The following is a 13,048-nucleotide window of genomic DNA, read 5'->3' as shown; positions in this document are numbered from 1 at the left end:
AGCCAGCTCTCAAAGCATACCTGCATAGAGGGATGCTTTGGTTTGTGGAAATAGTAGATCACATAGAAGAACCCAAGCATCTGACTCTTTTTCATCACCTGTTAGCCTTGCGTTTCATACCCTTCCTTACAAAATTTGCAAACATGACTAATGCAGTCAAATTAAAGAGGCCCCATGACATGTGGAACCAAAAATACTTTTGACAGAAAAGATAACCACTGGTGTTTCCACAGGTGAGAGAGGTGGAGCTGAATGACCAGTATGAGGGCCTGTGTGAATCCACGTACAGCGAAGCAGAGTCAGCAGCTGTGGAGGTGCTGGATCTGCCCCTTCCCAGCTACTTCCGCTCGCGGAGCCACAGCTACCTCCGAGCCATTCAGGCAGGTTGCTCCCAGGAAGAGGACACCGTCTCTGTTCAGTCCCTCTCTCCACCCCCAGCCAACAGCATCAGCGGGAGTCGGACGCTTCCCAGCAACAGTAAGCAAAACAGTTTTTTCTCTCTTTTTAAAATATTGTGTGCATCTTTGGGCTGTTGCTTGCAGTCAGCATTGAGAAGAGAATTTTAGCTGGTTAGTGTTGTTCCAGTAAGACAGTGATTGAATTCTGACCTGGGTCTTGGTTGCTCACATTTTGATTAAATGTTCTCCACTTTCCCTTTATCCACTGAGCACATCTTCCCTATGCATTTAGAACTGATACTGCCAGTGGTTCACCAATCAGCTGGGAATGAGAACCACAAAACACGTTCTAGCCAAAGTTAGATATTTTTAAGGCTGCTGTTTGGGAGTAAATTCCTTTCAACACAATGGAGCTTATGAGTAGGCGTGCAGAAGGTTGGGCTGTGCAGCGCTCGTTCTGAGCATGACTACCAAAATGTTTAGGATTGTTATGAACCCCTTTCATTCCAATATAACAAGGAGGAGTATTGTGGCAGTTTACATATTAATGAATGTATTATGTCATAAGTTTTCAAGGTGTCTTGTGGCACTGGGCCATGAAAGCTTCTGTCACAATAAATGTGTTGTTTTTTAAGGTGTCACAAGACTCTAGAACAAATTTAGAGTCCAGTGGCACCTTTAAGATCAACAAAGGTTTATTCACGGTATGAGCTTTCATGTGCATGCATACTTTTTCAAATATTTGGTCTTAAAGGTGAAACTGGACTCCAAATTTGTTCTACTGCTTCAGACCAACATGACTGACCACCTGGACAAGTCTCTGTGTTATTTTGGCCATAGCAGACTAACAAAGCTACTCATTTTACTTTTGATGAGAAAGTTTAAGTTAACTTTAGCCAAGTGGGACTTGTATATAAAGTGTGATCATGGCTGAATCACAGTTACTTATTCAACCTTAATTGACCTATAATACCTATAATCACAGTTTCTGCAGTGTGGATTCCTGTTGCATAGTAATATGAAGCTGCCTTGTACAGAAGGTCAAATTACATGGAGTGGCAACAGTCCTTTAAAAAAAATGAGTCATGGGTTTCTGGAGCAAATGGGTGTGCAGGTAAGAGGAACAGAGTCCTTCGCACACCAACCACTTACCTTGCTGTTCTCCTCCACCCTATCCTTTCTCCCAGCTTAACTCACTTCTGATACTGGAATCCAGTTTTGCGGGAAGTAAAATGGAGACATACGCTACAGAGAGATGTGAGCATGGGAGAGTCTTTTGCCTTCCCCATCCACACACACCTTTTAGAAAACAATTCCTCCACCACTGTAAAACTAATTGAGGCAGAGCTTTCAGTGAATGAACCTGTTGCTGATATATATACAAAGTTTGAGTCCAATGACACCTTTAAGACCAACAAAGTTTTATTTAAGATATAAGCTTTCATGTGCAAGTTTACACATTAAATAAAACTTTGTTGGTCTTAAAAGTGCCACTGGACTCAAACTTTGTTCTGCTACTTCAGACCAACATGGCTACCCACCTAAATTTATCTTCATGGCCGATACATATGTTTTGGGTGAGTCAGACCATTGGTTCACCTAGCCCTACTGGCAGTGGCTTTCTGAAGTCTCAAACAGAGGTTCACAGCCTGCTTCCTGTGATCTTTTAACTGGAGAGGCTGTGATTTAAACTTGGGACTTCCTGCATGCAGAGCCTGTGCTCTGCCATGAGCTCCTGAGCTTTGCATTCCTCTGTAATAATCCTGAGGTGGCAGCTCTCTGTACAGCAGTTCAACACACAGAGCAGCAGTCCATTGTGGGGGAGGGGAGTGATTCCAACACAACATTGGGCAGGTATGTATGCACAGATGAGGCATACACATGGAAAAAAATTTCATTGAATTGGATTGACTTAGTCCCTCTAAAGAGTATGAGTATTGAAGGCAAAGGTCTAAATCAGTAGTGTTACCAACAGACCAGGAGAAAAATGCCCTGTCCCTTTTAATGTGAATTTAATGTGAAACTGGTCGGTGAAGCTGTTCATAGTATGGAGGTAAGTGACATCACCTAGTAAATAACATCCCAGTATGCCTGTGTTAAAGAGACAGGACGTGTTTTTTTTCTCCAGGCAGTCGGTGGCCCTACCCAAAGATCACCAACACGATGCCTGTGGGCGCCAAGGTGTTCGCCATTGTGTTTCCTTGCATTCACTTGCTGCTTCTCCACAACAAGCAGCTAGTCTTGACTTTCGTCAACTTCGGTGGACTCAGATGTGATTCAGAAGAGCCCGGGACGCAGCCTCTTTTTGTCTGCAGGGGCCCTTTATGAGGAGCATCCATTTGGCAACAGCTACCACCATGATTATTTATTTATTTATTTTATTACATTTTTATCCCGCCCTCCCCACCAAGGCAGGCTCAGGGCAGCTTACAATACATACAAATAGATGCATACATTAAGGATGCTTGGCTTGAAACATCTTGACATTTTGTGATTCGACCCTGCCCCTATGGTAGTGGGGTTGCCAAGTCTATCTTCGCCGGGAGCGGGGGGCTCCCGGCCGGCGTCTTGTGTGCGCGCCACATGCATGTCACCCGGAAGTGACGGGAGGACGCCAGGCACGCTGGGGGTGGGGCCACGGCCATACAAAGGAAAGCATAGAGTTTTCCCTTGTATGGCCGTGGCCCCGCCCCCAGCGTGCCCGTGTCGCTTCCGGGTGACGCACACGTCAGGGTGGAGTTCCCCTCGGGGCCCAATCCGGCAGCGCCGGGGAACGGGCCTCTGGGGCGGGGGTTTCCCCGCCCCCCGGGGGGACTTGGGATCCCTATATGGTAGCCATTTTGCAACTGGTCCCACCTGCTCCCATGACAGTCATTTTATTAGGGCACCCACCCCCTGTTCTCAAATTCTTAAATGCATTCTCAAGTTCAACAAGATCAGGGACCTCGACCCTAACTGAAAAGAAATTTGAGGGCTAGATTCATGTACAAGGCAGGGCGGGGCAAGAGCCCTTTCTTTTCATGGAGGAGGAGGAGCAGTTCCATTCACTTCTTTCTGTACTGCACTGCAAGCTACTACTTTGAAAGATAACATTGACCTGCAAACAGAGGCAAAAAGCTCCACTGTACATTGTGTATAAATTGGGCTGTTAGATATTCTAATGAAAGTTTTCTGTTGTGGACTCTAGACATTTGGAATTAGGCTCCAGTCAGCAGTGGTTCGAAATTTCTTCTTTCAGTGTCTTGTCTGCCACTAAGAGCTGGTTTCCTAGGAAAAGGAAGTTTTAGCGATATCAAAAATTGCCTGGTACAGTGAAGATTCTTCAAAGCTGTTATCCCCATTTCTGGGTAATTTAAGCAACTATACTTTTGTTACATTTCTGAGCTAGAATTGACCTATTTCCAAGAAACAGCTGGCTGGTTACAATGCTCTACCATGCTATCTCTGTTTCCACCCTTAACCTCTTATTCAGTGTAATATATTCCCTCTCCCCCACAGATGAGACTTGACTACATTCACAGCAAGGTTCAGACCCCCCCTTTCTCTCCTTAGATACCATCAGGAGTGTGTTTCAACTGGCTTTATTTGGCATAGCAGGCCCTTAGTGGGTTGGATTTAATATTCCCTCCTAGACGAGCAGAAAGAGGTTGTGTTGTGAGGGGACGAGCATGAACCTGACCTGCTCATAGGGCAAGGCTGATAACATCATGGGTGAGATATCTCATAAGAAAAGACCACCTCCAGCACTTCCTTCAAAAATGACAAGATTTTAAGGCCTCGCTGGGTTAAACTTGATTTGCACATGAAGACTGGGAGGCTCATCTGGTAATGTGCCCTTATAAATATACATGGTAAAACCCTTCTCCTCACTCCAAAGCTTTATCAAGGTTACTGCTTGACTCTATACAAGTTTCTTGGAAATCAGTCCCACTGAGTTCAATGGAGCTTACTTCTAAGTAAGTGTATTTAAGATTGAAGTCAAGCAATATGATTATATGATATATACACGCATTTTAACATGGAAAGCATATGATTGTATTCAGTTTTCTCCCAGGGAGCCTATTTCTTAGGTTGCAATCCTATGTGCACTTATTTGGGTGTAAACCCCAATGAATCTATAGAACTGCTATATATGTATAAATATAAACTGTTCATGGCAAATTTCCTGTTCTGAACAGGCTGTTCTGTTCATCCCTGTGCACACAGCACTTGTTGGGTCAGTTTCCCAAGAAAGACAAGAAAACAAACTATTGTTTGTGACTTGGATGGAATGGCAAAGTATGATTTCTTGTGAATAAGGAAGTGATAAATTTGCAAACCACACGCAAAGAGAGACAGAGAGTGTAGGCTTGTTCCGTAATTCTGGCTTGCTGTTTTGTGAGATTGATGGCAGCCCGTTGTCTTGGCCCAGAATGATTTCACTGTGTGCAAGAAGGACTGTGGCTCTTGCTGTTGTATGAGACTACGAGAATTTAGATGGCTGTATTAAAATTGTGGTGTGTATCATGATGATGTGCGTTGCAAAGAAATCAGTTCAGGCTGCAATCAGCATGGGATTTGTGGCTCTTAGAGGTTTATGGATTGTTTCATAGAAAATAAATTGCACTTGTCAGTGGGGCACAGTTCACTTCTGTTAAGACACTTTCCTTCCTCTTTGATAGAAAAGGAAAAGGGTTTCCCACAGGCCAAAGAAATCAGCTCCACCTTCCCTCTCATACCTAGAGAGGCTATTATGATAGCTTACTCTATATTGGACAGGGTCAGCGATGCTTGTATATTGTACTGTAATCAAATTTCAGGTATTTCTTCCCAACTACAGTGAGATCCAAAAGCTTTTTTTTTACCCCTAAACTGGTATTTCTACTTTTTTCCAAGCAGAGGCTCTGTGTCTTTAAGAGCTGCATAACAGAGGGAATTTCAATAGACACAGACTTTCCCACCAAGGAGAAGCAACAGTGGCGAAAATGGCATTATTGATAGTGGGGGGCGTATTTAATCATCTTAACAGTTATGTCTGTCTCTTATTAAAAGCTTTGTAGCTCTGTAAAATATTGTGGGTTCCACCCCACGGTTCCACCAGTCCGTTTATCTATTTTCACCTTTAGAAGAGAATTCCAGCTTAACCTGTCAGTAGGAAACAATAAAGGTAGGGTGAAGGAGCCATTGGAACACTGGGATGTGGGGTGTAGCAGCTGCATTCTTTTCAAGTACCATAAAGTTTTTAAAGAGACAGGTACCTGGTGAAGACATGGGCTCTTCTGACATGAAACCAATTTTCGGTGTAGCTCTCATGGCTGCTGAAAATGCAGAGGCATTTGCCATGGCAGTGGAGCTTTCCTTTGCTCAGCCTTGTGGCTACCATTACCACCACATCCCCTGCCGACACAGGAGTTTTTCCCCAAACTTTTAAGTCAATCACTATAGCATCGTGACAGTTTACGGCAACAATGCACCATTTCCCAGCTTTGTGTTTGTTTTTAAACAATGTCTCTTGCCCTTTTCATTACAAATATGTAAGGAAGAATATGCTGCCTACACCTTTCCCTGTATATCTTTGCAACAAAATTGGCTACAGATTTTTAATGGAACCCGTGAACTGGTATAATGTTGCAATAGATTGTTCTAATGTTATAGTGAGTCAGCTATTTCAATTTTTTTTACAGCCCTCGGGGGGGGGGGCTGGAATGGCAGCCACAGGGACTGAAGTAACAGCAATGGTGCTGATGTGGCAGAACCTGCAAAAATGGATGCCGTCTTATCCACACAGATCCAAAAGGCACTTTGACTATGATCACTCCAAAAAGAGCATACCAAATCAGGCCTGGGAAAGATCACGGCAAAGCAGGGGCAACTACAGAAACAGGATGAATAGACAATGGCATCACATGAATAATCCCCTAAACAGCATTTCAGTGAGGAAGCTAAGGCAGAGCAAAGCATCCCTGTGGAAATAGCCCCAAAACAACAAAAGCCTCAACATTTAAATGAAAAGAAGGAACAGTGTTTGTGGCAATGTGGAAGGCCCAGGGGATTGTGGGTACTAGAAATATGGGGAAAGGAGATAGAACAAACAACTTAATGAGCTTTGTGCTAGTACATAAGGATATGTTCACAAAGGAATGCTAAGGATGCTGCTGTGTAGTTGTTTAAGCAATAAAGAAAGTGGAGGAGGGTCATTTTAAACAGCAAATACATTCTAGTGCGACTGTGCGAGTGGCTTTTTCATTCGGTGTTCCATTTCACTTTTTGTACAGTGCCTAGTTGTCAGCCACTTTATGAATAGTATTATTTGTATTATTAACATGTAAGAAGCGGAAATATTACAGTTCTGCTCTCCCATTTGACTTTTCTTTCTTGCTGACTTTCCCATCCATTTGCATTCCATTCTTTATTTCTCTCCCCCCCTCCCCCAACATCTTCCTTATGAAAACAGAGCCTCCTACTCTCTGTAAACTAAAACCTGTGTTGTGTTGAGCAGGCAAAATTTAACAACCGTCAAATATTTGATAAGCCACACAATGTTCCAGTTCTTTCCATAAATTCAAGTTTAGGATGCACACTATATGTGAGGTAGCTTAGGTTTGACAGCCAGGAAGACAGATGAATACCTTCCCTTGATCATGCCACAGACAAAGCCTTTGTGCCTTGCAAACTGTAAGGCTGAGGAGGGGGTAAATAGTGAGACCAGATCATCTAATTGACTGAATTTTTTTTCAACAGCTACTTTGAATCACTGGCTTTAATGAAGAAATCCAAGGTTCTCCTGACTATGTTTCCTTGGGGAGGAGGGGCTGATAGTTTTGCTCAGTTTCCTCCTTTGTGAGGAAAGAGATAATATGTGCTGGGTTCCAGGGGGCCCTAGCTAAATGGTTATGCTGGGAAAGAAGCAGCATCTGGAAAAATAGTAGATTTCCCCACTGCTGAATGTGGACCCACGGTCCCCTAGGCTCAGTGCTCGGGCTGGACTGACCTGGACTGTCATTGTGCATGCGAATCCAAAGGCCTCTGAGCACTAGGAGCACATTAATTATCATGTAATAAATAGCATTGCTTTTACTAGTATAATACTTCTGTAATTCTGTACATTAGAGTATCTACTGTGGACTGGCAACCAGCAGTCTCAGGGCTAAATCCAGCATCTTTGGGGCATACAATTTGACCACGTGAGTGAGAACCGGAGGGGTTGATGACTGCGACCATGATGAGACTTCCCAGCAGTCCACTGTGGTAGGAGCATCTTCCGTCACCTCCTCAAAGAGGGCCTTCAATAATGTTAGTTGCTGACCAGTGATATATGATGCAGAACTGGTACATTATCACGCATGAAAGATATTGTTGGAATTATATAGCAGGAGTGCCATTTCGGGAGGGGGAAGATCCAGTAGATGGAGGCTAGATTAATGACAAGGTTTAGAGGCTTGTACTTTGATTATTGAAGGTGATTTTTTTTTAAGTATATTTTAAGAGCATTTGCTGTGGTTGCTTTTTAATGCATCATCACAAGCAGAGATGCAGGAGCTCCTGGGGAGTAGTCACATGGGGGAGGGTACATATTCCCCAACTCCATGCTTCCTGTTGTGGTTTCATCAGAAGGGTGGGAGCCTGTGGTGTCTGGAAGGCATAAAGTTGGATATGCTGAGTAGTTTATTCCCCATATAACATAGGAAGCAGCCTGGATAGCCCACCTTGGCCCAAGCTGGTCAGAACTAGGCTGCTAAACGGGATTGGCCATGGCTAGTATTTGGATGGGAGGCACCAAGGAAGACAGGGGTTGCTACTGGGAGGAAGGCAATGGCAAGCCACCTCTGAATGTCTCTTCAAAACCTTATGAGGTCACCATAGGTTGGCTGTAACTTGATGGCACAGGAAACATCTCTGAGCTTATGCACTGTTCTCTCACCACTGAACAGCCACAGCTAGCTTTCATATGAGTGAAGTTAGAAAGTTTGAGCTCCAACAATATCTCCTTTGTTCTAAGCACTGACAAATATCCATGATTCTGTGCCTTAGGCAGAAGATGGCTATTCAGTCCTTGTGAGCATTCAGCATATCTGGACACAAGTCTGTGTGCCACTGATAAAGCGTCTGAGGACCCAGTCTGAGAAGCAGCCCAAATGCGTGACAAAATATGGGCAAGGAACAACCTATCACTGCTGCACCGCAGCTCGGCAGGAAGCTGAAGTCCCACGATGAGGCCCGTCACTAATCGTATCAGCCAGCACTGACCCTGCAATGCCTTTCATGGCAGCAATAATTATTTTTCCCCTTCAAGATTTTCTTCTTTTTGACCTAGATTCCATCTTCCAGAAATAGCTTTCTCTGAAAACAGGCAGGGGATTATGCAGTTTTTATGTGAATACCCATAAGCAATGCAATCTTTTCATTTAATTTTCTCCCCTGGATCTGTGTGGGAGAAAGTGAGAAAGAGAAATATTACTTTGGGTATATTGGGGTGTGTAAAGAAAACTACTTAATTATATCACAGCTACATACCTGTGAGACGTACATTTCACCCATGATCTCTGGGTGGGCAAACATGCTCTTTATTTCCCCAGACTACAGCATTGTTATGTAATGTGACCAGCCAGGTTCCTTACATTCTTATCAGTAAAGCTGGCAGAACTATGCTTTGCTAGTGAGATTCTAGCCTGAGTGAACAGAATGGAGTGGGTGTGGAGGAGAGCCACAAGGATGATCAGGGACCTGGAGACCAAGCCCTATGAGGAAAGACTGAGGGACTTGGGAACGTTCAGTCTGGAGGAGGTGGAGGGAGGACATGATTGCTCTCTTTAAGTATTTGAAGGGCTGTCACTTAGAGGAAGGTAGGGAGCTGTTCTTGTTGGCAGCAGAGGACTCACAATAATGGGTTTAAATTAAGGGTGGGAAGATACCAGCTGGATATTAGGAAAAAGTGTTTTACGGTAAGAGTTGTGCAACAGTGGAATCAGCAGCCTAGGGAGGTGGTGAGCTTCCCCTCACCAGCAGTCTTTAAGCAGTGGCTGGACAAACACTTGTCAAGGATACTCTAGGCTGAGCAGGGGGGGGGACTAGATGGCCCGTATGACCTAGGGCTGCCAAGCCGCGGTGGGGGATCCACACATCTTCATAGGATCCCTGCCGGGGGGACAGCAATATGCGTTGCACCGCCGTCGCCAGGATGTGAATACGCGTCGCTCTGGCAATGGGACTCCAAACAGCCCTGTTGCCAGAGCGACGCATAGCGTCACATCCTGGCGACGGCAGTGCAATGTGTATCGCTGTCCCCCGCAGCAGGGATCCTGTGAAGACATGAGGATCCCCCGTCATGGCTTGGCAGCCCTAGTATGACCCTTTCCAACTCTGTGATTCTGTGATTCAATTAGGCAGTTTTTCATATAAATGTTCTTTATGTACAGCCTGAATATTTTTCTTTTCATCTTGCCCATTCAATCCCCTTACCAGATTCACTCACAAGGAAGTACTGTGCAAGATATACGTGATCATTTTTAAAAAAGTATTTTCCAACTCTGTGATTCTGTGATTCAATTAGGCAGTTTTTCATATAAATGTTCTTTATGTACAGCCTGAATATTTTTCTTTTCATCTTGCCCATTCAATCCCCTTACCAGATTCACTCACAAGGAAGTACTGTGCAAGATATACGTGAACCTTTTTTAAAAAGTATACAGATAGCAGAATGTATGATATGACAAGGGTCAGTTCACACTTAATGATGGCCCTCAGCTGAAAGTGTCAACTCTTGAGAACACAGAGGAAGGATACACACATGTAGGCAATGATTGAGAGAACCATCATCTCTATGTTGTGGCTGATTTGGTGGCCACAATAATTATGTGTTCATGGGCTACTCTGTTACAGCGCTTTCATACACACTAAAGGACTTTCAATCCACTTTCAGTGTACTTTGCAACTGGATTTTACTGTGTAAAATGTCAAAGTCCACTTGCAAACAGTCACTGAAGTGGATAAAAACTGCATTATTTAGCGTGTATGAAAGTGCCTTGTCACAAAACTCAACACCTCTGACAATGACCCCTCCGCATGCAGGTTCATGGGGTTCCATCAGAAATATGGCTAATACATGGATAATATGGTATGAAGTGAAACCGTGAGTTTAGTTGGGTGACTTGGCCAAAACAGCTGTACTTTCACATCTCTGACACAAGAACAACAGTGGCTCACCTGACAGAGTTGTGATGTTGAACAAGATCAGGACTGTAAAGCATTTGGGGGCATGCCTTAATAGTGGAATCAGTGATGAACAGAAAAAAGTAACAGCACAATATAGAATAGGAGATGTAGCCACAGGCTTTAGCTAGCATTAAATATATGTCTTCCCATGGCCCCTCAAGATGTTGAAACTTGTTTTTTAAACGTTATTACAGTCACAAATGACAGACTCAAGGCCTGGCGTGATCTGGTCCATGGGGTCGCAAAAAGTCGGACTCAACTGTGCGACTGAACAACAACACAGTCACAAAAGCAGTTAATTTTTTGTATTTTGCTGTTAGAGCTTTGCAGGATGTGTGGTTTTAGAATGATTTCCACAACTACGGGGGCTCCATAGGCCTTTAATAGTGGCACTCCTGCCGTACTCTCTTTCTGGCTTGCATCATCAGCTGTCTTAGCAGGCATTTTGGCATATGTCTGTGTTTGGCAGTGAAACTATCTCATGCGCTTTCTGATCGGTCTCCACCCTGTGCAGCCTTCTGACCATCTGGTTTCCTTATGTTACACAGTTACTTAACCCTAATGGTGCCAAATAGAGGTTTCCAAATGCTGCTGTCCAGGCACAGGAGCCAGCACAGGAGTGTTGTTTTCCCTACTAATTTAGGCTGGAGTCGTTGGACTCGAGGCTGACTATTAATGGCTTGGCTGGCCATCCAGTGCCACGCAGCCTTAGGAGTGGGTGGGTGTTTTCCAAAAAGGGATTGGGGGGGTGTTTCTGTCTCTAGAAGACCTCTCAGAGGAAAGCAGAAGTTCTGTGGGTGCAGCTGTGCTCTTTATGGTCACCTGAAAAATAACATGGGTTGATCTGTGCCTTCTTCAGAGCTCTGGGGGCACATTTGCATAAAGTGGGGAAGCTGCATCACTCAGTGTGTCAGATTTCCACTCAGGCTTATGTCCTCCACACTGAACCTATTGGCTTGCTGCCCTAAGCATGGGGTGGGATTGTCCATGGTGCCAGCATACACTGCATGGATCCTGTTTTAGGCCACATCTCCTGTGCTTCTGACAGGGTACAAAGGTGTCCAAAAGGGAGAGATCTCTGTGTATTCATTTGTTTAAAGAAACAAAAACCTTAGCTCTGTTTTATAATATGGTCAGCCTATATAATAAGTTGACCCTATGCTGTATATTTTATATATTTATTTAAAACATTTCTATGTTGCTTTTCCATCCAGCTCAGGTTCCCCAAGGCTGAAAACATCAAAACATTTAAAATATCAAACATTTTGGGCATTAAAACATTTCAAACATCAAAACAGTGTCTAAGATACAAATATGTATACAATACAACCATTAAATAAAATATATGAACACACAAACGTGGAAGAGGGCTAGTAAGAGTTAGTGAGGGAACATGAAGCAAAACAGTAGCCAAATTGCTCACTCACAACTTTAATGCCAGTAGCTCACAAAGTAGAATTTTTGCTCACAAGACTCCACAGCTTACAAGGAACATTGATCACGGGTGTGGATGTATGTTTGGGGTGTAGTTTACATGGGGATATAAACTGGCTGTGGGCCAGACTAAGCATCTCCAGTTATCCTGTAACTTAATAAAGTATGAGCTGAAATCACTCCTCAATGCATCAGACTCAGTACTTTATAGTACAAAAACAGAGTTCCTGCATCCCTTGTTTGATTGAGCTGACGTGTATTATTCTCACCTTTCTGGTCAGTTATTATACTGTGAGCGCGCCGGAGCACCACACCACCACAGGAGCTGGCACAAATGGTGGTGGCAGCAAGCCCCGCCCCCAGCTCTCTGCGCTGCGGTCTGTTGCTGGCCTCCTGGGGCCCGCGCCGAAGCGCTGCGGCCACAGGGAGGCCACAGGAGGCCCGTCACCAGTTCCCTGGGGCCCGTGCCGGAGCGCTGCGGCCCCAGGGAGGCCACAGGAGGCCTGTCGCCAGCTCCCTGGGGCCCGCACAGGAGCGCTGTGGCCCCAGGGAGGCCAGAGGAGGCCCGTTGCCAGTTCCTTGGGGCCCGCACCAGAGCACTGCAGCCCCATGAAGGCCACAGGAGGCCCGTTGCTGGCTCCCCGCACCGGAGTGCTGCGGCCCCAGGGAGGCCAGAGGATGCCCATCGCCGCTTCCCCGGGCCGGCACCGGAGTGCTGCAGCCCGGGGGAGGCCAGGAGATGCTCCCTGCCACCTCCCGGGGTAAGTGAAGAATCCAAGGGAGGTGGCGGAGGCTGGAGTGGGGGGGGTGGGACAGCCTCCTCCCATCTCTTTACCCTCTTTCTTTCCCTCCTTTCCTTCCCCTTTACTTTTCTTTCCCTTCTTTTCTTTCTCTCTTTCCTTCTCTTCCTTCCTTCTTCTCTTTTCCTTCTTCTGTCCTTCTCTCTTTCTCTCCTTCTTCCCTTCTCGCTCTTTCTTTCCCTCCTTTCATTCTTTCCTTTTCCTCTTTCTCTCCTCTCTCTTTCT

The 13,048-nt window shown here is 45.0% G+C and overlaps 1 protein-coding gene across 4 annotated transcripts in view; it reads left to right on the top strand.

The window, feature by feature from the left end:
• Positions 1 to 13,048, top strand: part of DLGAP4 (discs large homolog associated protein 4) — a 124,601-nt gene that overhangs the window by 44,302 nt on the left and 67,251 nt on the right. For 3 of the 4 annotated variants that reach the window (XM_015413377.1, XM_015413378.1, XM_015413376.1), the window contains one exon: positions 234 to 471. In XM_015413377.1, coding sequence (XP_015268863.1) covers positions 234 to 471 — 238 coding nt within the window. Of the gene's footprint in view, positions 1 to 233; positions 478 to 13,048 lie in introns of all 4 variants that reach the window. The other variant, XM_015413375.1, reaches the window with a different exon arrangement.

Source organism: Gekko japonicus, unplaced genomic scaffold (genome assembly GCF_001447785.1).
Source record: "Gekko japonicus isolate JY-2015 unplaced genomic scaffold, Gekko_japonicus_V1.1 scaffold79, whole genome shotgun sequence".
Lineage (NCBI taxonomy): Eukaryota > Metazoa > Chordata > Lepidosauria > Squamata > Gekkonidae > Gekko > Gekko japonicus.
Note: the sequence above shows the minus strand (reverse complement) of the source record. Positions and strands in the feature narration are given on the sequence as shown.